Source organism: Phaethon aethereus (genome assembly GCF_964289735.1).
Source record: "Phaethon aethereus genome assembly, chromosome: 5".
NCBI lineage: Eukaryota > Metazoa > Chordata > Aves > Phaethontiformes > Phaethontidae > Phaethon > Phaethon aethereus.
Window position 1 is genome coordinate 17,931,269 of NC_138579.1, and position 24,846 is coordinate 17,956,114.

Consider the following 24,846-nt stretch of genomic DNA (forward strand, 5'->3'; position numbering starts at 1 on the left):
ATGAAGAAATTTATTTTCATGCCATGTTTTGTATGTCTATCTCTTTTCCAGAAACAATTAAAAGGAAAATGAAGCCCACCTTCCCCTTGTGTTTATTGCTGGCTGGTTTGTGTACTGTTGCCCAGTGTCATCAGCACCCTCATTACCGTAATAAGCAGGATGATCCTAAAGGGACACATTATCCAGGACGCAGTTCTCATGGGGAAGGAGTTTATCCAGTTAAAAACAAAACCTTTGTCAAACTAGTTCCCAGCAATGCTGACTTTGCATTTTCATTTTACAAGCTGGTCGCATCTGAAGCAATGGATCAAAATATTTTCTTTTCACCCATAAGCATCTCTGCTTCCTTTGCAATGCTGGCACTCGGTGCCAAGTCAGCAACGTTGACGCAGATTCTGGAAGGGCTTGCCTTTAACCTGAAAAAGACTCAGGAGCAGGAAATACATGAAGGTTTTTGCCAACTCCTTCACATGCTGAACCGTTCAGACAGTGAGCTCCAGCTGAGCCTGGGCAATGCCCTTTTTATAGAAGAGACACTAAAACCACTACAGAAGTTCTTGGATGATGTCAAAAGCTTTTATGACTCTGAAGTCTTTTCTACTGACTTTAACAACTCCTCTGGCGCTGAGAATCAGATCAACAGTCACATTGAAGAAAAGACAAATGGGAAAATTGTTAAACTAGTGGAAAACCTTGATCCTTTCACTGCAATAGTTCTTGTTAACTATGTCTTCTTTAAAGGTAAGAAATATCAAAGGGTGCAAAGATTGTAACTTAGATACTTACTGCTTATTACAGGGAATGAAAACCTAAGAGAAAGAAATTGTAGTTTAAATATTTTAAATGGAGGAAACAATGTTCAGTATCTGGAACATATTCCTATAAAACCACATATATTTGTTGACAGTATAAATATTTGTGTCCTCACCTGTTTGAGTGAAAGACTGGATTTTTTTTAAAAATCACTTTGTTGAGTTAGGTAAATTCTTTAATGTGATGATAGACTCATGCTCTAGTAAATGATGGTGTTTTCAGTATTATCTGTCTTTAATTATCTTCAAGCTCTTAAAAAAAAAAAAAGTGGTGTAACACCTGAGGGTGCAGTAACTTGAAAAAGATATTTGTTCTAATCAAAGGAAGGCTGTGGGATTATATCCTGTTTTATTCATCATGACCATTCCTCTTTGTATTCCACAAAGACAAATATTTTTCTTTTTGTCATAAGCCCATTGGGAGAAACCCTTCAGTACTTCATATACAAAACAGGAGGATTTTTTTGTGGATCAGAAAACGTCTGTAAAAGTTGACATGATGTATCGAAAGGGTTACTACAGAAATTACTTTGATGAAGAGCTGTCCTGTTGGCTGGTTCAGATACCTTACAATGGAAATGCTGCAGCATTATTTGTTTTGCCTGATGAAGGGAAGATGAAGCAGGTGGAAGATGCTCTCTTGAAAAGGAGTGTTTCTAAATGGGAAAAGTTCCTCCAAGACAGGTAAATGTTTTTGCTAGGGTGAGAGGTGACCATGTTATAGATTAGTAGTATTTATTTCACCAAGATAAAACATTAAAGGCCAGGTTATTTTACTGAACGCTATTCACTTCATGGTCCAGTGCTGGATTTCCCTTTTCTTAGTTGGAAAATGAAAAAGAGCTGTGGGTAGGGAACAAACAGGGCATTGAACTTGGGATCCATCTTGGGTGAAGTTCCTGGCTCAACCACAAGTTGCTTAGCACCATGACGAAGCTAGCAGACCCTTGTTTCATATGGGCATTGTGAAACTACAATGGAGTAGCTATTTGTGAGGTATTGGGTGTTAGGATGTTGAGGGCATTGTATGTAAAAGCAGAAATCTTATTCATTCACCATTACTGCAGCTATTTCTGTCGTGTCCCAGGACCTGTTGTATTTTCAAACAGCCTTAGGACAGCTAGCTATGATCTTTTGAAAAAATCCTGCTACCTGGCAGTAGTAGTAGCTCTGTTTGCCATACAGTTGGTATAGTTGTGTCTTTCACCCCACTCTTTGAACCCCACTGTGGAGGCAGAGGATAACATGATCTCATTCTGCTCCAACCCTCCACGTTAGATAGCTAACCTGGTCAGAAGTGTTATCTGAACCCTGAGAGCAGATTTTTAACATTTAGACAAATAAATGTGAAGTGTCATGATACTGAAGCCATTGAGGAGTGTTACCTAGATGACAATTGAGGAGTGTTACCTAGATGAAAATTTGTACCTATTTGTGTTATTTGTTACAGAAAGATACATCTACACATACCAAAATTTTCTATTTCTGGTACCTATGATGTGAAAAGACTAGTCAAACAAGTGGGTATGATTGATCTGTTCACTGATCAAGCTGATCTGTCAGGGATTACTGAGGAGCCTGGACTGATGGTTTCAAAAGTAAGTCAGCATGTGAAACAGCCACCACAGGATTTGTATGTTTGAAGGAACCTGACATTAATATCCCATGAAAAGCTTATCCCAGTCTCTCTGAAGCATCACTCAATCATCAACAGCTGTCAGTCTGGAGGCAAAGCAAGCCCTACCTTTCCTAAACCTGAAGCCAAACATGCTTGCAAGGGGTTATACACACATGTTCAAGGATCAGGAAGATGATGTGCATATAATTAAATGTTCTTTTGGCTACTTAACAAAATTGTCTAAAGGTAGCACATTAGCTTTGGTAAATTTTCCTCTAATTTCACATACAGAGAGCAAAAGGCTGTTATTCCTGCCCTTCTAGTGCTCTCAAAAAGTGGGTTTTTTTTTTTTTTCGGCTAGATGATAGGGTAAATTCACAATAATACATGAAGCTGCCAAAGGCAAAACTAAGTCGAGGCTAAATTACCAGGTTTCTTTGCTTCCAGGGTTTATTGCCATCAGTCATCTTGAGTGCTCTTTGGCTGTCTTCTGTTCGAGGGAAGGGGAGCGGCTGGTGATGACCTTCCCAGAGGCTGGTTCTGCTGGGTCTTGCCCCAAGCAGAGCTCTCTTTGGCAAGAGCAAGGAGGGTGGCAGGCTGCTCTCTTCTTACCAGTTGTCAGATGGAGGTTGTTTTGCTTTGTGTCCTTGCAGGTGATCCACAGAGCAGTGCTAAATGTTCATGAGAATGGCACTGAAGCGGCAGGGGCCACGGTGAAGGAGATTACCTGGAGATCTGGTGATTTTCCTCATCCACCTCGAGTCAGATTCAACAGGCCCTTTCTCCTGGTGATTCTGGATAAATACACCCGCACCATCCTCTTCATGGGGAAAATTGTAAACCCTCTGAAAAATGACTGATTGACCAGAGGACATGCACTTATTCACGTTGCTGGTTAAATTCCTGTGATCCAGCAAAACGTTTATGTGTACATACCACTATGTACTTGTGCTCGTCTTTCAACCATTATCCTTATATACGTTATTAATCCCTAAAACCACAAAACCTATTTTTCCTTGTCTAGAAGTCGGTGGTATTTCCCTCCAGTCTAGAGCCGGATATAACTTGTAGCATTAACGAAATACAAGTCACTTGTAAAAAGCCCTTCCTGACGTGCTCCCATGGGGTATTTGAGGTGGTTTAAAGTCTCTGGATGATGTAGCTATTGCTGTACACTCAGGATGTGTGTACGGGAGAGCAGGAGAAGGGAAACAGGGAGCAGGAGGTGGGAGGAATAAGTCCCGTCTGTTTAATCCACTAACCTTTGATGACTAGTCTTAAAAGCAGATTTCCTTAATATTGGAGTGAATTTCCATTAATTTATTTAGGTTTGAACCAGCTATGGCATGCAGCTGCAGGATCAGTGACTGGGACACTGGAGGTCACACCAATGTAAAGGGTTGATGAGTGCAGCTGTTTTAGCTTGCCTCCATCTGTCTTCTTGGTGGAAGCCCTCCTCATGAAGACAAGAACGTTGTTTTTGCTTACAAATAATGTTTATTCTACTAAGGAAGTAAGGCATACCAGCAAAAAGACTTTCTGTTTTATCTTGTTAATATAGCTATTATTGCCAATGACCTAAGATAGAAGTGTGGTGGAGCAGTCCGTGACATAGCATCAGTTTCTTTTTTACGGGCTTTTTGTCACTGTCATTTCTCTTTTCTCCTATGATGCTGCTTTCACTATCACACTTTCCAGCTAGATTTGTCAGACTGTGGTAGAAAAGAGGAGGAGTGAAAAATTATAAAACCAGAAGGTTTGTATTTCCTCAGTAGGAATAGCAGAGCTTTCCTAAGGACTGTTAACCTGCTTTAAACTATCATAGACACACATACAAAATGCAGGTAATATTTGAGAAGTCACCTTTCTAAATATTAACAGTGAATTACTTTTATAGAGTAAAAACATACTGTGAATTAACATTTGTATCTTTTCACTTAAGGTTTCTTGAGTCTAACTTATTGTGTTGTTTTATAGTGACTCGATAGGATTTTAAGATACCAGCTACAATAAATAGTTGTATGGTATGAAAGGAAAGAAACACAAATAAGTAAATATTCGAATTATTTTATTATTTTTTGTTCAATTTTTTAAGTTGACATCCTTAACATGTCTTATTAAAATATAGAAAGTCAATGAAAGCACTTAAATTACAGATTGATTAAATCTTTTGCCATAGAATATCTCAAACTGGTAGAAAAAAAGTAAAATATAAATGGCAACTTTTTAGGCTTTAGTCTCTTAAAATGTCTGTGAAAAATACAACCCCAAAATTATGGTGAATATTTCTAAAATGTTATTATATTTATTGATTTGGGGATCTTTTTTTCTTTGACATTAAATTAATCAATATTAATGAATTGTAGCTCTAAGTATACTAATAAGGAATATAAGAACCTTTCCATGTCTATCTGTCAGCCATGTAACACTTGACATTCACTCTCAAAGCCCTCCTAAAAATTGTGTAAACCAATGACAGAAGTTTCTTACTCATAACTGTATTTCGTCTGTTCAATATTTGGTAACGAACAGTTGGCTTCATACCTCTAAACATATAGGGACTTCGTCTTGGTGTAATACAGATAAAGTGGTTCTACAGAAGATAATTTAAAAGTTCTTGGCAAATCTCAGGGCTAAATCAGGACAGCGTGCCAAAGTCCAGCTTTGCAACAACAAATTACTCTGTATGCAAATACCGAAAGACTTTATGTTTGCTGTTCCTCACAGACCTCAGATCAATAGTGTCTGTTTGTTAGCAGGAAAAAAAATCTAAATGGCATTTTGCCAATCAGACCTCACTTTGAGAGGTAACCTTGTTGCTTAACTTATTTAAAAGTGGGTGGAGAAAAATCAAGCGGAATTAAGAACTGGATAACCAAAAAATGTCAAGAAACTCTTGTTGGTATGGACTTATTTTCAAATGGGAGTAGGGACCATATACATGTGTCTTGCCTTGGTTTTCTTTCTATTTTGACAAAAATCAGGGAATGTCCCTCACTGGCAAGATGCAACAGGCACCAAATTTGTGTGGTAAATAATGACTACAGAAGGCTTGCACAACCCCCCCAAAACTGTCAGCCTCAAGGTTGTCACAAATCCAGTGCAGTTATGGTTTGTCCAGGACAACGTTTCTTCTTTTAATCTGCTGTTTTTTTGCTGCTTCTTTCCTGGATTTTTGTTGGTCGGTTTGTTTGCTGGCTGTAAATTTCACGGCCAAGAAGCCTCAGTGCAACAGGGGAAGGACTTTTCTCCTAGCTAGTCAAGTTTTTGCTGCTGTGTGCAGTACTGTGGTGTGCCACTTCAACGCGGTGACGTTGCTGGAGGATGGAGCTGGCCTGATGCACCACCAGAGGGACAAAGTGCTAAGGACATCGTCTAACCCAGTCGGCACTGGGTTATACAAATCTACACACAAATCTGATGTTGGCGTGCGTGCAACCACAGGAGCTGCAGCCTCAGCGGTGCCTATGTGGACCCTGAGAGAAATCTGTGATGGTATGGATGAAAGGAGTCTTCTGTAAAGGCTGCTTTAGATTAACAGCCATAGAGGAAGAATTGTCAGCACGGCAGAAGCTTTGGAACAGGACACACTGAGCAGCTTTCTGTTATCTACAGAAGACAGAGTTATCTACAGAAGTGAAACAAAGTCTAAAACTGTAAATAAGGAGCTCACAAACCAGAATTAATCTGTAGATTTAACCTTTACCAACAAACTACATGAAGTTCAAAAGATGTTGGAAGAAAACTAGCAGCAATTTTGAGTAGTGCTAATGATCATAAAAGAAGGAACAAGCAAAAAGCAGCAAAGTGTATGGGTGTGGGGCCAGAGAGGCAAATAATATGTCTGAAGTAAATCAAGGAAAATAACATATTTCAAACAGCCAGTGGTTAGCACCAGCGCACAGGTCTGACATTGTTCCCAGTGCTGTGCAGCATCTGCTAGGAATAAGCTAAAGGCATCTAACATAAGCAACAGCTTTAAGGGTCATGGGCTGAAAAGCAAATTGCATATTCTGTTGGAAAGACCTATTAATGCTCTGTTAAACATAAGCACAAACAAGAACCCCTATTTTGACGATGGAAGAAGGCACAGGTTGCTTAATGAGAAAAATTCCTGCCGAAATTGAGGCACATAGTTCTGACGCCAGTGCGTCCTCATCAAGCAGGACATATCATAGAATCATACCATAATTTAGGTCCTTTGGAAAATAATCACAATTTAATTTGTTTTCTAATATAGAACAGCTAAATAGTCACATCTTGTTAGCATTGTTTTGATACTGAATACCCTATTATATTCTTCCACTGTATGATACAGTTTTTTCTCCATGTCACTCTTAGGGCATAAGGACAAAGAAAAACTTTAGCGAGATTTATAAAGTTCTGGGGGGGATTGACCCCATGATACTTCAGGGACGGTGGGGTAAGCGTCTCCCCTTAATAGCAGCATGACTTTCCTGGTGCTCATCATTGATCAGCCACCCACATCATATCTTAATGGGAAAATAGTTATGCCTGCAGGGAAATAGTGCCATTCCTGGGACAGACCCAATACTTGGGGGTGTCTGATTTCTCAAAATCAGAGGTCATGTATTTCATTATGTATTCAGAGTCCAGTAATTTTCACACAGCTAGTAATTAACAGATATTCCTGGGCAATACCATGTGAATTTCTCAGCTCTCAAAGAACTTGGTGATTATTCGGTGCTGAAAACTTGGCTTCTGTTGCCACCAGGAACTTGGCAGCTGAAGCACTTGGTGCTGTGGCCAAGATCCACATAACCAGTGCCCATCACCTGCTAATCACACTAATGCCTAGGTTCAGGAAGCCCTTGTGAGAGATGTATTGCTCAAGGCAGTGCTCTCCTGCAGCCTTCACAGAAAATACCAAATACCACATGCATAGCCCTGGAATGTGTCAGACGGAGCTACCTGCAGCATAATCACCTATGTAAGGTATGGTTGGGGCTCAGAATGGGGGGGTCTGAAGGCATCAACAGTTTCATTGTTGTAATAGATCTAGAAAATATTTTCTGGAATGAGGTGTATTTAATTGTACCACAGGCTGCTAAGAGACTGCAAAAGCCAGACCAAAACAAATGAATGTATTTCACACAAACATTTCCAAGGCTTTTTAATGGAGACCCATAATGTTAACTCACTAATTCTGCTATATATTCGATTCCTGGCTTGTGCTCTGTCATTTGGCCAGGAGAAAAAATATCTGCGGGGAAGAATGGAAGGTCTGTGGTTATTTGACACCTGTAAAGGCTTGGCAAGAGTTGTATTTCTCTTCTTCAAACACAACATGGTTTAGTCATATTTGTCTTACATATAGCATGATTTTTTTTTCTATTAGGAAAATACATATGAAGACAGTACAGTATTAAGATAATTAGATGTTGATGCACACAGGCAAGTCAATCACTGGAAGTACTGTTGCCTTTCACTCCTTTACTTTCTTGTTTGAAACTTCCCTCCTTTGCTGAAGTTTACCTGGTTCCAGACTTTGGCTGCAGCTTTCTTCCAGATGAAGATTCCCAGGATGCTTTTCCTGAGGATCAGAAATTGATTCCTGAGAACTGCTTCCAGATTATGGTCTCAGAGGTTGAAGTTACAGAGCTGTCAGAACATCTTACTATCTCTCCCTACTTCACCTTTCCAGAATAGCCACTTGCTTCAACATCCAGAAATCTAAGATTGCCGTAAACCAGAAATAATTTCATAAGTCAGAAAAAAATTCAGTTGTAAACCATTTCAGTCTGGGGAAAAGGGCTGGGAAAGAAGTAGGTTTTACACTGTCCATCAGAAATGGATGGCTCCATAAGCAAAGCATGCTCTAGCTGAGGCTGTTGGCTTTTCATCCCATTCTTCATGCCTCTCATTCCCTCAGGGTAGCTGACTGACATTTCTTATGAGATTTCTCCAGTTTAAATGGACCTGAAAGTGTTTGTTATGAGATAATTGAAAAATACATCTTGGACTTTCATCACAATACCTTAAAAGCACCTAAATCACTAGATGCCTGAATTAAAAAAAGAGAAAAAGGAAGAGAGCATCCTCAGAAGCTGATTTACAGCCTCCAGGATTGTTTTTACCTTCTTATCCAGTTGCCTTCTGCTGTGTGGAGTGCAAGCAATAGAATAAAGAGCAGAAGAGGACAGTTTGTCTAAGGGGTCATCTTGCAAGTGGTGTGAACATAACACTTGTATTAGAGCCTGGGTTACCTGTATTATTTATGGTGCAGTTTCTTATTTCACCTGTGTGGAAGGGTGGGTTTGACAGTGGTGATAAAGGAATCACTCCTTTGCAAAGCAAAGACCAGGGAAGTAGCTGCTTTTGTGAAATGGTGAGAAAATAGAAATGTTCTTGGAGGTTCTGTGAAGATACATGTCATGTGTTGAAGAGCTCTGCTCTCCTCTGAAAAAAGGCAGAAGTCCATGGGGAGCAGATGGGAGGGAGAGGTGAAGTCAAGGTGGCCAAGATATCCACACTGTGCTGTGAGAGGCAGAGGCACAAGCTGAGGTCCCTCTTGCAGCCTGGCAGTATGCTGGGGCTAATTAGCTCTTCTGTCTGGGCAAGCCACCATGAATGTAAACTTCGCAACTTTCTAAGGCTTGACTGGAACTTAATTAGCAGATGTTAAAGCTTTTAGCATAAATAAGCCAGAAAATGATGCCAATGGAAAGGAAATCAAAGAAAATTATTGGAGGGGAGAAGATTTAACACTGAACTTTTCACCTCCATCAGTTAGAAGTTTAGTTACAGGGCACAGCCTCAGACCCATGCAAATGCAACTGCACTGTTGCTTCTCCATTGCTTGGAGTCCAAAGTTGGAGCTGGCTGAGGTTTGCCCCTCACATGTTGGCCACATAAGGTTCTTAAAGCTTTAAAACTTGAAAGCATTCAGAATAAAGATTCTGCCCTTCCATTAACTTTCCATTCCTGTGTCGTTTTTATGTGGCACTTTCATTTGCATTATGTTTTATTTATGTACTGTATGGCATATGTAAGAGTTTGGGTTTAAGCTTTTGACTCTAGTTTTTGCATATCCTTGAGTCTTTGGGGCAGGTTTCCAGAACTTCTTTCTCCAAGGTGAGCTCATGTGTAGGAGCTGGCAGCTGATGTGACACGATCAATTCTTGCTCCTTCTTCCTTATTTAGGAATTATGTCATGCCCTCCCTGCACCAACTAGTGTGATATGTTTAGAGCACTGCAGCAAAAGAAATTTCTCTTCTGCGATGTATTTATACGTGTTCTAACTGCAATTGTCACCTCAGTATCTGCTCAAAGACTACTTGCCAATCTTGATGAAGTGATGGTTGCATCTCTCTCTTTGATTTTGTAGATCTGGTACAGTGGAGTTGAACCCAGCATTTAGTTTAGACCCATTTGCATCCAATTAATGCAATATAGTCCTATGAATCATAAATGAAACTCAGAACTGTTCCAATCTGAGGTGACTCACTTTTTGGCCAATTTTTGGATAGTGTAACATGTGGAGGGTCCTTGAAGAAATAATTCACTTTCTGCACTAAAAAGAAATTAAGAAAAAGAGGACAAAAACATAGTTGGGGTAAACACACATAGTTTGAATTCTCTTGTTGTACAAACAAAGGCATCACAGGTATACACCTTCATTTAATTCAGCATAGAAAAAATAAAAGAGCCAGAGAGGTCTGATATGACCCACCTTTCCATTTTTATACATTAAAGACTATGTTTATCAAGCTTCTTTTTTACTGACATTGATCCCCAAAATGTTCTTCCCATGATCCCCCAAGAAATCCAGGTCTGTTTTCTTTCCAAAATGCTCCAGTTGGATGTGACATGTGTGCTTTGGATGGAGGTGGAATTTGCGTGGGGGAAAGTGATGAAAGGTCAAGAGAAGTTTAAGGGGAAAACAACCTCTCTAAACACTTCAGTATTCATGAAGTTTGGCAACACTGACCTAACCACTGAGACCTAAGCCTTGTATCTCATTTCTGTGGGCAAAAATGAGGAATTATTTTTGGCACTCTGTGGATTTAATGGGTGTTCCAGTCTTTCTTTAGAAAATACTTCAAAGACATTAATTAAAACCTTTTTTTCACATTGTTTGCATGCTGGTCTTTGAGTTCAGTCATAGATCTGAACTAGCTTAAAATTAACCTCTGTAACAAATATTGACGGCATTCTGTGGAGAGATGTGTAATTTTCATGGTGATTTCTCACTCAGATGTCAATTCCACTCTGCACGATCTTGTAAATGACAGCTAGCAAACAAGTCCACTGTGTGATTAGATTTCACTATCAAATACTAACTGGTCACCCCAGTGAATAGTACAGCTTGAGAGCTGTAAATTACCTAAACATGTCCTGAAAAGCAGCAATGTAGTTGAAACTTGGCTCATCTCAAAGCAGCCACCAGCAATGCTGACTTCACATTTAGGTTTTACAAGAAGATCATGGCAGAGGAAGGTGACAAGAACATTTTGTTCTCTCCTTTGAGCCTTTCTAACTGCCTTTGCAATGCTGTCCTGGCGGGGAAAAGCATCCATGTGGAGCTGGCTACACAAAGACTTTGTCTGACAGAGACAGAGGAGCAGGACATTCATGGAGGTTTTCTTTCAACTACTGCTAAGAAAGGTCCAGCTGAGCAAGTGCAATGCCTGGTCTGTAAATGACAGCCCGGAAGTTTCTGGATGATGGCAAAGAAAGAGACACATGATGTTGAAGCTGGCAGAAACTGAAGAGAAAATCAATGAATAGTTTGAATGTAGAAAATTCTAATTAGGAACATATTTTTACCATGCACTAGTTAAATACTGGAAGAGGTTATCCAGAGAGGTTGTGAAATCCTCATCCTTGAAGGCATGTCCCTGAGGAGTCTGATCTAAGTAGGTATGTTTTGAGAAAGGGTTGGATTAGATGACCTCTGGGAGGTTCCTTCCAATCCAGATTTTGATTCCAAGATTCTGTTGTACAGGGGCAAAAACCTGTGGGGAAAACACACTGGCACACTTGTTAACTATGTTTTCATTAAAAGGTAAATATGTTGTACAGATGGACAGTTTCAGAAATCTAATGTTTTAATGTCTGATTATGATCCCCAAGTTTTAATATTTCTCTGCCGTATTGATTGATTCTAAGGTTGCTGCAAGAAAACATTGGGCAACACTAGTGATGTACAAAGTGATTTTTATTTCATATGCATACATACACCACTAGCCAGCTGTACTAACAGATAGTGTGCCAGCAGCAAGATGTCAGATTAGGCTGGGCTAATTAAACCTTATTACTTTGTTAGGCACGGCTCATTGAACAGCCACTGTGTAACTGTTCAATTCTTACAGCCCTAACCAAGAAAAAAACATGAGGCTAGAGTTTTCTTTAATATCAATTACAAAAATCAACATGGTTTTCTCCCACGAAAGTATAAACACAATACATCAGATCAGAACAGCCTTGCACACGAACGGTGTTTATATTAGAGCTAAGAGCAAAATTGTGTTTCTTTAGCAAATGTGCTGAAGGGGAAAATGAAGCAAGCCAATGAGAGACATTTTAGTGCATCCAGAACCTGTGTTTGCATGTCTGATGTAAGATTTTAGGCTGCTGTTTTTAAAAAGTCTCTTTTAAGCCAACCATTACTACTCAGAAAAAAAAGGTTAAATAACAGCTCCTTAGGACCAGTAAGAGTTTTCCATGGACAAACTTTCCTCTACAATAACTAGAGTTTTCAAAGTTGGAGTCTTAATATTACACTCTTTAAGTCACAGCAGGGCTCCTGGAAAAAAACATGACATTGGCCAGGAAACATCAAGCACCTTAACATTTCTTTCAACCATCTGCCAAATGTAAGCATGAAGTACAGATGATTATTAAGATATTTTTGTTTAGGTTCATAAACATAGATTTAGAAAATCTGTTTCCAGCCATTCCAGTGTAAGAAGTTTGCTTTCCACATGACACAGAAAACTATAAAATACATAAATTCTACAGTTTTTGTCTGAATCAATAAATACTATACATGGACAGGAAAATTTTGAGGGTTTAATAAATGAAATAAAATGTGATCATATCTTTTTTTTACTGAGGTTTTAGAGATGAAATTATCTTCAAGGCTTTGCAATATGAAAATGGAAACACAACCATTTTGCACATCTCTTTATGACTGAGTTGTGTTTCTCACTGTGCTTCTCTAATTGGGAATGCTTTTTACATAGGGAACTATTAAAAGAAAACTAAAGAAAATTTTGAATAAATTTTAGAACTATGAAATATTAAATTTATTATCCTAAAGTAATGATTTTAATGGCAGTCAGGAACTGAACATGTAAATCCCAGTTCTATCTAGATTCAATGAGAATGAAAGATTTGTGTTCCTTCTGGATAATTTAACAATACCATTCATCATCTGTAACTTCCATAGTCATTGTTTGAAATTGATATTTTTACCTCTCAGATTATGCAAATTATTATATTAAAGACTCATTAGAGTAACAAGCTCCCAACTTATAGGTCTCATTAATCTTCATCTACAGTATAAATGAGCATGCAGGATCAGTCAAATGGGACAACAGAGCCAAGACAAATATTTTTGGAAAAAGAAATGCAGCGAAGCTTCTTATATGAACCATCACCAGGCTGAGTGTGGCTTATTTTCCTTCCCCACCAACTTGAAGGCCAGGGGCAGGCAGACCTTTTAGTCCTGTTGTAAGAATAGAAATTCATGGGAAAGTCTGACTGCAACCATGTATGTCTCCAAGACATACTCTAGGTAGGTTCTTCAACCTAACACTTACTACTGCTCGAGAGTCCCCTCTTGCTCCCCTACAATGACTGCATCCTTTCAGCTAGAGGTTGGTGCTAGGGTAAGCAATGCTGAGTTCTGGCACTGCATATACTGTCTTTGTTGGACAGGACATGAAGACAGCCTTGGGCTAGCTGATAGAGAATGGTTCATGTCAATACCAGATATGTGATATATAATGTGGATGCTATAGATATTCTGGAGTGTGGTGGCTGTGTCTGCTCTGCAAGCACTTGGTCTGAGCCTTCCCTTGGCCAAGGCTGACATTCTACTGCCTTGAGTCATTGCCATTTTTTGTTTTGCTTCTCTTTTCTTTCAGAGTGCCCAAAATAACAGGAGACTTATGTAACAGCCTGATAAAATGTTTATATAGAGTAATGCTGGCAGGCATTGCATTCAGCAGGGCACGGTTACAGCTGCCTGAGGTATCAAGACTTGCTGAGCATTTGCTGATGAAAGAAGCTAGGCAGCTCATACCAGAGACACTTGGAGTAAAACAGTATGAGTGCAGTCACACGGTCAGGAACGGACTAAGGTGAAAATCAAAGTGGCAGCGTAGGCACATTTTGCAGGTTGCTCTCTCCAGAAGCAAGCGTTGTGGTGGACCAGTTGTTGGCTAGCAGAACCTCTGTTGACCTCCCTGGTAGGACAGTGGACCTCTTCTTCAAGCCACCACTTCATGAGAACACTGGTAAATGAAGCAAAGAGAGGCAGATTTTGAAAGAATTTCAAAATCAATGTATATTGACTTTCAACAAGAATAATAGATGAATGTCTGAACAGCAAAAGCATTTGTATTTGTGTCTCAGCCACACATTTCTCACTGTACTGAAGCATGCTTTGGTTCACCTTAGAGTCATGCAGGGAATGCAGAATTACCCTCAACCTTTGCATACACTCTTCTTTACAGCATTGAGTCTCTCCCGCTACCTTCCTCTTCAGCTGGCGATGCAGCTGCACAGTGGACTCCACTGCCCAGGCTTCCTTTTCTGATGTGACTAAACCAACTCAGAAAAAGCTTCTGAACGTGGGACTGTTTCTGAAGTGATGCTAAGTTCACTTTGGTGGGAAAAATGAGTTGCATGTTAATTATTCCTTCTGCTCTGCTTTTCATAGAACAGAAAGTTAGCTTGGTTTAGCATGTTGTAGCAGGTGTCCAAGCTGCATGGTCAGGAAACTAAAGCCCCAAGGCAGGCCATAACACATCTCAGGACATGTTTTAGCACTTGTGGCATTAGCTGGCCGTAAGCTAGGATATATCTGGTAGAACAGCTGCTCATGGCCATGAACCTCTTCTCCCCAAAGCGTGTTCGCCTATGGCAATTATGCATGTCTGGGGACAGCAAACATTAAAGCCAGCTGGCCCTGCGATCACTGACTTCTGCCTGCTCTGCATGGCTACATGTGGATGAAAAATAGTTTCATCAGCATTTATTTGCATCCTTAGATAATTTTGTTTTGATCCATGTAATGTTTAACAGAAGTGTAAACGCTTCATGCTGCTCAGCTGTATGTCTAAAGGAGCAGCTCAGAACAGTTAACAGCCTGTCTTGGAGCACTGTGAGCATTTTGCTTTTTTTTTTTCCTGAAAGACTGCATTTGTGCAATCAAACATTCTAGTTTATACATTTATTTAATTCAAATGCAGTGGTTTTGTGGCTGGCAAAAGAGAATTAAACCTTACCTGACCTACACAAGCGCTCCAGGAGACAGCACTCTAGTGAGAAAAAATACAAATCCAAAACCAAAGTACTTAACAGCACACTTTGGCTATATCTAAAACAAATATGCAGAGTTCAGCTGTATTCTGGAAAAAAAAGAGCCGAGGTTGTGCAGGGAACCTAGCTGCACGACCAAGACCATGGATCCCAGGAGGTAAAGAGGTACCTCTGAAGGCAGCACAGCTGGGGACTAGGAACAGCCATGCTTACACTGTTTTACCTACGCACCTCCTTGGCTCTTCAGGATCCAGGGAATTGTGCCACTCCTCCCTGAGTGGACAGTAACAAGCCCTGCAAAGTGCAGCAGAGGCACAGAGGGACTGAGCTGGCATTCTCCTGGCTGGCTGTCCAAACCACGCATCTAAACAGCTCACCTGGCTCTGAATGCTGGTCAGCCAGCTTCACAGCATTTACCTTCCTTTGGAAGCATCCCAGAAAATTGAAATACATATTTACAAGAAGGTTGAGACTTATTGTTTGAGACTGCCTTGATTTGTTACTGATTAATGTTACTGGGTTGCTCTCTTCTGTTACTTGCTATTCTTTGAGAGATTTGGGGCTGTGCCTTGGTTTACTGTTTATGTATGTTACAAGAGTTGCATTTGTTCAGTGTTGTGTTCGGGCACTTGCAGTGATGGCACACATTTTATACAGCTTTTTTCAGCACTAAAGTCTACATTAAGCACTCTTCAGATCTTGATATATTAGGTGCTCCTTGACAGAGATACAGAGATAATTATTAGGTTGTGAGGAGACACTGTGTCTGAAAATTTGCAAGATAACATTCAATTTTCAGTTAAAATTCACCATTCATACACAAATGAATGAGGTACCCTCTTTATTAATGAGGCCCAGAGGACTCATTGGCTTCTGAATAGTGACCAGTGGGGTCTCTGTTGTGTAGAAATAAGAGATGATGTCACTTAAGTGGAATTCAGTAGGCTGGGCAGCATGGCTGGGGACAAGTGCTGCTCCCTGCAGCTCCCTCACCTTGATCCTGGCCTTCATAGGTTAGTGTAAAACTGTGTGTCTCCAGATGACCAGTTAACTTCATCTCAGGTAGTATATAGGGCAAAGTAGCTGCCCTTGGCACAAAAAAATCTCATTTCCAATAAATATTTGCTTAGCAGTTGCATACCCTTTGGGATGCAACACTCTACTGACCCGCTGGGCTCCATGGTCTTTGTTCTCTGTTTGGTGTGGAGAGATGTGGACACATACACACAATGTCCAAGAAAACTAGCTTCATCAGCATTCAGCTTTGTCCTTCTAGGTAATACGTATTTGAAGCCATGTAATGTTTAACAGAGGAAAACAGCAGTAGGAGCAGCAAGAAACAGCACAACCTGTACAAGAGAAAGAGCCTTCTGAATGTAATGTAAGTACCCCTTTATCTTTACCTTAATGATTTTGATGCAGCTGCATGGCATTTAGCTAGTGAGTCATGAAGCACATCCGCTTTCAAGGGTGAAACCTGGTTTCTAAGCACTCAAATGACAGAACTTAATTTCAAGAAATATCAAATAGCAAATGGTGGGGATACATTATAGCAGCTCCACAGTGTATAACTCTGCTCTGAATATTTATCCCAAATATCTTTCATATCTAGAACAAATCTCATTCATTAACAAGGGGGAAGTATTCTGACTTCCCAACTGTCAATCTTATTTTTTATCATTAGTCATGTTCCCTAAAGCTTATAACCAGATAACCGAAACTAAGGTGAATGAGCTGTCTTATTTACAACAACATGGTCCAGAGAGGATTCACAAATTGATTTTGCTATGCCAGCCTACCCTGTAAGTCCTAATTTACTTCGACCTCACAGAGCAAAGCTGCAGAAGGACAAGCTGCCTCCTTTTCACCTAAATCTTGGTGGTCAGAGTGCTGACACAGGGTGGGGGAAATCCCAATAAACATCTTATCTGTTCTGCTGAACCCATGTCTCTGCGTGCCTTGGCCATTGACTGAGGGGTGAGCAGATAACTCATGTGACCTTCTTCCCTGAAGCTGTTCCACTTCAAGTAGGACATTAGGTGAATGCTATTTGGAGTTGCTTTTCTAGTCATTAATAGAATTTTTGATTGGAATACTTTTTACCTGTTTTCTGACAGGTTGAACATCCAAGACACTACAAGTCATCCCCACAAGTTCTTGGTCTAGCCAGTAAAAGAAAAAGCAACAAACAAACAAAATAATTGGCCACAGTTAGAAATGGACAAATGATCCAAGCTCATTGCTGAGCACTACTCTGGCCATGGGTCTATTTGCCTTACGAAAGAATACAAAGTTTGGAAAGACAGGAGAGGTCAAGCCCACACCAGTGACCTCACCCTCCCATGACTGGGATGGGGGAGTACACAGAGAGAGAGGAATCTGTCTGGAAGACATGCGTCACATGAGTGGTTGTTTAAAATAAAGCAACATATTCTGATCTAATCAGGTATTGAAGCAGAAAAATTTTACCAGCTCTCTTGCGATTAGTCATTTTGTATGTTAAAGTGAGTCAGGAATGAGAGAAAGAATACCACTTCTGAGTGCTGTAGTCTTGTATTGTTTTCCATTGACATAGCACTGTCATTTGACGTAAGCCTCATTCAATCACTAATAGCATAATAATCCTGAGAGTTCTTAGAGATAAATACAAAAGAATTAAGAATTACTGCTGATGTGCTGCATCTCCATAAAACAGATTTACACAAAGATGACAAAAAAAAGAGCACTTTTTCACTTGTTCTCTCCCACTGACTTATTTTTCTTTAATACTCACATGTTTTCTCCACGTTTCTTTCTCCAGTAACAAGGATCTTTTGTAGCTGGAGTAAAGCAAAACTGAAGTAGGCAGCAATGGATAGCAATTACAGATAAATTCAGAAGCACAATGATTTAAAAAACACTTCCATAGTAAAGGAGCAGGTCAGGACATAACAGTGATTACCAGATAGCTGTTAAAGGTAGTTGCAGATAGAAATAGAAGACAAGACGTTGACACAGCTGACCTCCAGCATCCGAGACCATTTTGTTCTTTGTCCACACAGTAGCTGCAAAGGATGATGAAGACCACCATCCCACTGTGCTTGCTGATGGCCATGCTTCACCTCACCACCCACAGCCTGACCCAGACTGACCACCACAATGATGAGCACAAGGCTACTGACCCCCAGGAGCAACATCCCCATGAAGGAGATCCTCTTGAGTCCTGCCAACGGATAGTCCCCAGCAACACAGAATTTGCCTTCCGGTTTTACAGGCAAGCAACCACTCAAGAACCTGGCAAGAACATTTTCTTTTCCCCAGTCAGCATCTCCACTGCTTTTGCCCTGCTGGCCCTGGGATCCAGAGCCACCAGCCAGGCTCAGGTGCTGGAAGGGCTGGCCTTTAACCTCACCGACACCCGGGAGGAGGAGATACACAACGGTTTTCGTCATCTCCTCCTCTTGCTGAACCGCGCTGGCAGCCAGGTGCAGCTGAGCATGGGGAACACCCTGTTCATGGACAAACACCTGAAGCCACTAAACACATTTCTGAAGGACATCAAAAAACTGTACAAAGGAAAAATTGTTTCTAGTAACTTCCAGAATTCCACTGAAGCTAGAAAAGAGATCAATGATCATATAAGGAACAAAACCCATGGGAACATAAACGAAATAATTAAAGACCTTGATCCAAACACTCTAATGGTAATTGTTAACTACATTTATTTCAAAGGTAAGTTACCTGGGTGTTACTTACTGCAGTACCTCAGTTTCACCTGCACTAAAACAAATACCCCAGTTTATTTCTGAATTATTTTTAAAAGAAAGGCCAGTGTTAAGGTTAGTCTATTGTGATGACAAACACTGAAAGGTGTTATGCTTTGAAACCTCTTCCACATATAAATTTTTCCAGCATATTTTAAGCTTCTAGGCATAAAGGTTCATTTATTTGAAATCTTCACATTTTAGAGAATTGCCAGAACACAACAGATTTATGCAATTGTAAATTTTTCTATCAGACTTTATCTGCTTATTATTTTAAAAATTACAATATTTTTACATGCTTTATGAAGTAGAAAAATAAATTCCAAAGATGAAGATTAACAAAAATTGCCAAAAACTTTAATTTACTTACAGTCTGTGCCTATTAAATGGGTAGGTACCTCTGGAGTTGGAGTCTAAATGTTCTACAGCTTGTCATCACATTAAACATATCCCAAGAGGTACTTGCGAATGCACTGCTTTGGCAATGATTAACTTCCTCTCAGATGTTATATGTATTTGTTGCAGCATGCAGGACATACATGGAATTTACCGCCCCAGAAAAGCATGTTTGGAAATAGATGAACCTTCAGCAAAACAGATTTTATTTCAAGTATTTTATTAAATTTCAGTACCCTACTCTCAGGTGTCCTAGTCTGAGGCATTTCTTTATGATACTGGAGTATATTTTTTTTACTGGGGGGACAGGAAGGAAAGCTCAAACTGACAAAGTAATCAGAGTGCTGTTGAGTTTACATTCCATTATTTATTCTTCAATTTTATTTTATTTCTATTTAATATTAAAAAAAAGAGAACATACATACAGAATGGCAAGCTGTGACCCCTGTGTATTTGTTCAGTGAATGACCTGATTTAATACAAAATAAAATATCAAATTCGGTTGAATAACCATCAAGAGAAAACAATTTTGAAGATTAAAGCCCTTGAAGCCCTATTCCATTTACTGTAATGCAGTTATGATCAGGCCCAAAAGTTCAGGTTATTCTTGCATGTAAGATTTTCCTTAGTGCTACAAGATAAAGAACATATGAAAAAGCATGGAGGGAGCTTAACATGCTGCCTTTTAAAAGGCAGACATTTGCTGTGGAACTTGCTTTACAAGCAATATTCTGAAATCAGAAAGTAACTTGTTGGATCCTGATCAGCTTTCATTTTCTTTAAGTAAAACATAAGGTAATATGATGAAGTTACTTCATTTAATTTATCATCTGACTTAGAAAGCTGTTCTGCAAGTCCATAGGGAATTTAATCTCAGATATTTAGTTGTTACTGAACACGGCAGAGCAAATATGATGGGGAACAAAATCTTTAATAAACTTGGAATACCTTTGATCTTCAAGTATGAGTGTAATTCTTCAGATATGAGTTTATCTGGTACATTAGTCTGGACTATATTAATATATCCTCCTTGAAATAAGCATTCGATTGCATTCTTTCTCTTTTGGTTTTAAGCCTACTGGGAAAATCCTTTCAATATTAAGGGGACTCACAAAGATTATTTCCATGTGAATATGAAGACCTCAGTTGAAGTGAAGATGATGACTCGAGATGGATTTTATAAAACATACTCTGACAGGAAGCTGTCTTGCAAGGTGGTGCAGATTCCTTACAAGGGAGATGTTGCAGCATTGTTTATCCTGCCCAACGAAAGAAAAATGAAACAGTTGGAAGACGCCCTGACAAAAGACATTGTATCTAGATGGGAAAAATCACTTCAAAGACGGTAAATAATAGAATTTTGATTTGATGATTCAAGGTAGTCAGAATCCAAAATCTGAATACTATGATCAGCTTTTACAGTTACTAGCCTTTGCTGTTGACTGGAGTTTTAAGCAATGGAATATGTATAAAGGGACAGACCAAATGATCTGATGATTTGATATTTTCAGCAAAAATTGGAATCAGCATTGACTTGTGATAAGGGAAGAGATCTGTAGGCTGGGAAATTTAATTTTTTTTCCCCATACATTTTCTAGTTGATGTTAAGTGTCTCCATTTCCCTTGTCTCGAGCACAGCATGTTAAGAGTGGTAATACTACGACATAACGATCAGATCCCTCAGAAGGAATGGGGTGTGAATTCCAAAAGAACCTTCAAGGCTAGAAAGATAATGCAAATTTAGTCCCAAAAATGATGGCAACACTGCTGCTTGCTGTCCCATCAAGTCACTGTGTTGCAGAATCGTACAAGAAAGCCCAGCTGATGTCTTTTTCCTGCCATACTTTCCCAACCTCCAGACCATCATCTTCCCATCTTCTTTTTGTTGCCATCTTTTTCAGATGAAAAGACTAACATTTTAGCTTAGAAGAACCACCAGCAAGTTGGGAGTCTTCAGTCCAAGGCATACTTTTATTGCTATAACTACCATCATTTTCTTTTGAATTAACAGGAGGATAGAACTGTATATTCCAAAACTGTCGATTTCGAGCACCTATGACTTAAAGAAGTTGTTCATGAATCTGGGTGTAACTGATGTGTTTTCTGACCGGGCTGATCTGTCTGGAATCACGGGAAAGCCTGATGTGAAGGTTTCAAAAGTAAGTTTGTCAGCAGAAACAATGGTCTGTGGAGTCCTCAATACCCAGTTGTCTTGCCCTAAGATAAGTTGTGAAATTTTACTCATTGCTAGGGCTGGCTGATAATCTGAACTAGAACATTTAGCTGATAAAGTAACCTTAAACTCTCTCAGACTTCTCCAAGATATGGAGATAAGGGTACTGTCTTCCATCTGACAGGCAAAGGTGTAGCATTTGTCCCAGAAACTAAACATAGCCCAGTTTCTGCATGTGAAAGAAGTGCCCCTGGATATCTGTGTTAGGGATGTCTTGCATCAGCATATCTAGCAGAAAAAGTGGCCTTTTTCTAACATGTGCATTCCATAATTTAAAGGATTTTAAAACTTCTGCTGCCGTTGAAGGCCCTGATGAGTGCTAATCATATAAGATGGACCAGACTTGCGGAAAACATCCAATTTGCCGAAAATAATGTGTGAAAAACCAGAAAAAGTGAAGAGAAAGGCTAGCATTCCTACAGCCATTCTGAAAGCAGCAATTACAATGTTCTAACATTTTGGGACTAGTAAAAAAAAAAGATTAAAAATGCCTAGCAATAATTTAACAAAAAATTTGGTATGAAAGTTGAATTTCTACTGGCTAAACTGTAATGCATGTGCTGTTAGGAATACATACAGAGCAATTCTGGAGCCCAGCTTCATTTCCCTCTGAAATTGTCATTCCTTGTGAATTTGCTTGAATATTCTACTTTCAATTAATTCCACAAGGTGTGCAGTCCCTAAAGTCTGTGTTGGATACACTTGTGGTGAGGAATACTGAATGTGAGAATACTTGCTTATTGAGACAACATTGCTAAAAAACCCACCACGAGATATAGTGTCTTCTTCCTAGTTCCTGGCCTACCAGCAATTTTTGTGAAAGGCAGTAGCTGAATTAACTTAGTGCTAGTTTTAATCATTTCACACCCCCATCCTCCACATACATTAATTCTTGCTGTATTTCATTGTAGGCTGCTCACAAGGCCCTGCTGGAGGTTCATGAGAATGGTACAGAGGCTGCAGCAGTCACTGGCACAGATTTTCTTCCTCATTCTGTTCCTCCTGTTGTTAAATTCAACCGTCCATTCTTGCTGTTGATTGTTGATCAATATACTCAGAGCATCCTCTTCATGGCAAAAATTGTGAACCCTACTGAAAAATGACTGGTCAGTGGCTGGTCTTATTGATTTGAATTGCATTCTTCATTCAGTCATAGTTCAACATGATTAAAATTATATCAAAACAGTTACTAACAATTTTCTTTTTCCAAAGATATGAAGCAAAAGTACAGTCATGCTTAAAAACACTCTTCTTGCTTCCTCCTCCAGTAGAAAGTAACCACTGTGATACATCTATTAGTGAATTATGAAGAATTTTATAAACCAGCCTTTTAATGACCAGTGTATGCCATCTTTGAAACACAAGGTAAGTATCCAGGTGAGAGAATTAGTTTAAAACATTTTAAGTAGATAAAGATTGAATAAAGAGGCTACTCCTGACTTGTGGGTAGGAAGGAAAGAAAATGCTGAGGTTTGCTCCGGCTGCTGACAGATATCACCAGGTTCTGGTGGGGATGGGCTGACATGTGGAAATTTAAAATACAAATACAGTCCACTCAGGGATATCTTAATTCACCTCTTCCACATGGATGTCATTAATGGAGAAAGGTCATGTTGTATTTCCATGAGAAAATGGTTGCTCATGTCTCTCAGGATGTCTGTGCCTGTTTGACACCTCCCTCCTAATGCAGCCTTATGGAACCAGGGCAGTGTCAAAATCCAGAGTCAAGGCTTGGCTCTTGGGAGGATCTGGAGCACCAAGGAAAGGGATGCGTGCCAACAGAAACAAAGCCAGTCTGGTGGGGTGTCAGCCTGACTCCCTCCCTGTTCCAGCCTGTGGGATCAACAGCAGATATTTACCAGTGATAAATGTGTTTAACACTGCTCAGGGGTACAACAGCATAGACTTATGTGAAAAAAACCCAGACCTTTCTCAGTGTGTTGAACCTCATTCAATTTCTTTAAATATACCAGGTTAGGAGATCAGGAGTTTAATTTTTCAAATCAGAAGTTTGACTCGATAGGGTCATGAGGTCAATTTGATAATAGAGCAATTGATACATAAGTAAAGCTCCTCCGTAGAGTCCAACCTCTCCAAGGCAACTGATACCTGCCCACACCAGTCTGTGCAGTTAGAGCATTTGCCTGGGGTACAGGATACTCAGGAATACTCATAGTCAGACCCCTCCCTTTCCTGAGGGCAGACAATCCCATACCTCCAACATCCTAAACTCCAGGATGGTCAGGCTGACACCTGTGAAAGGTAAGCTAGCTAGCCTTGGGCCTGGAGTGCTGGTAAGGATATTTGTCTGGAAGATGGAAATCCAGGTCTGCCCTTCCCTGGATGGGGAATGGGATTGGCAGATAAATCCTAATGAATTCTCTGCAAACTACGCTGTTGAGTGGGTGGTGGCTGAAGCAATGACATCTTGTGACTTTGGTGGGGCTTCTAGGAAAAGGAAGGCATAGCTTCATATTACACATTGGGGAAGTCAGTCACACTCACACCAGGCCTGGGCACTTCCTTTGAAGGTCAAGTCTTTTGCCATACTCTCCTTTATGACATCCACAGCTGATGGCATCTACCCACATTGTGTTGGCTTCTTTGAGTCCCCCTTTAAGGTAACAAACTCTCCACAAGCATCCTATGTGGAAGCAGCAGCTAAATCAGAAGTGGGGAATATTTTAGTTGGCTAGACACACAAAAAGTGCTACTGGCATTGCTTCGTGTTTCAACAAATAGAAGTTCAGAAGGGGTATGGTATGACTACCTGGAAGGGGTAAACAAACACTGAGACTAATTATACCCCCAGAGTTTACATCTGTGCTGGTAAATAAAGTGCATCAAGATCCATTCTCTAGCCATGAGGTCAACTGGCTCATCACAGCACATATCCATATTACTGAACTCTGATCCTGCAAGACATCCAGGCTGCTTATTGGAAACATCTCCTGGCCTGTGCTAACTCCAAAAAACATGCTTAGCACTTGTTTGGAAGAATCACAGATGATAGGAGCAATACCTGTGTCTGAAACTGTACTAAAAATGTAAGAATATGAGTGACTGCAGGCTGATGGCCATGCCTGTGCCGCAGCACTGCGCAGTGTACTAGCACAAATGGAACCAGAGTGACCGACTGAAGGATGGGAAACTGTTCGTCTCTTAGTCAACCCTATAAACTCCCCCTCTGCTGGCAATCTGCCTTTTCTGAATGACAGTAAATTCCAGGTCATGCTGACAGACCTTCACCAGCTACAAAATGAAGGAACTGGAGAACCTTTGCCCTTCTATGGAATAAGATTAGGCAGTTCAGGAAATACCCTTCAAATCTACTGCAAGTCACAAACTGTGAGGCTCCCATGTACTTCCCTTGGATGTATTTTGGTGGTTTCTTATGATCAGACCTCTGCATTTGCTGTCACAGTAATTGCATGCTTATTTTCAAAAGGCTGCTCCTCATTAAGGATTTTGCCAGTCCTCAGATGATACAGCAACGCTTTGATGATGCAGATACCTGAAACACTTCACAG

General features: G+C 40.0%; 1 protein-coding gene across 1 annotated transcript; it reads left to right on the forward strand.

Moving 5' to 3' along the window:
- LOC309405998 (uncharacterized protein) lies at positions 1 to 22,486 on the forward strand (the record flags this gene model as incomplete). Its single annotated transcript, XM_082000979.1, is given in 10 exon segments — positions 1 to 33; positions 36 to 741; positions 1,226 to 1,496; positions 2,263 to 2,410; positions 3,084 to 3,278; positions 17,989 to 18,655; positions 20,158 to 20,428; positions 21,095 to 21,242; positions 22,228 to 22,407; positions 22,409 to 22,486. Coding segments are annotated over 10 exon segments (2,697 nt in total).
- Between the last annotated feature and the right edge of the window lie 2,360 nt (positions 22,487 to 24,846).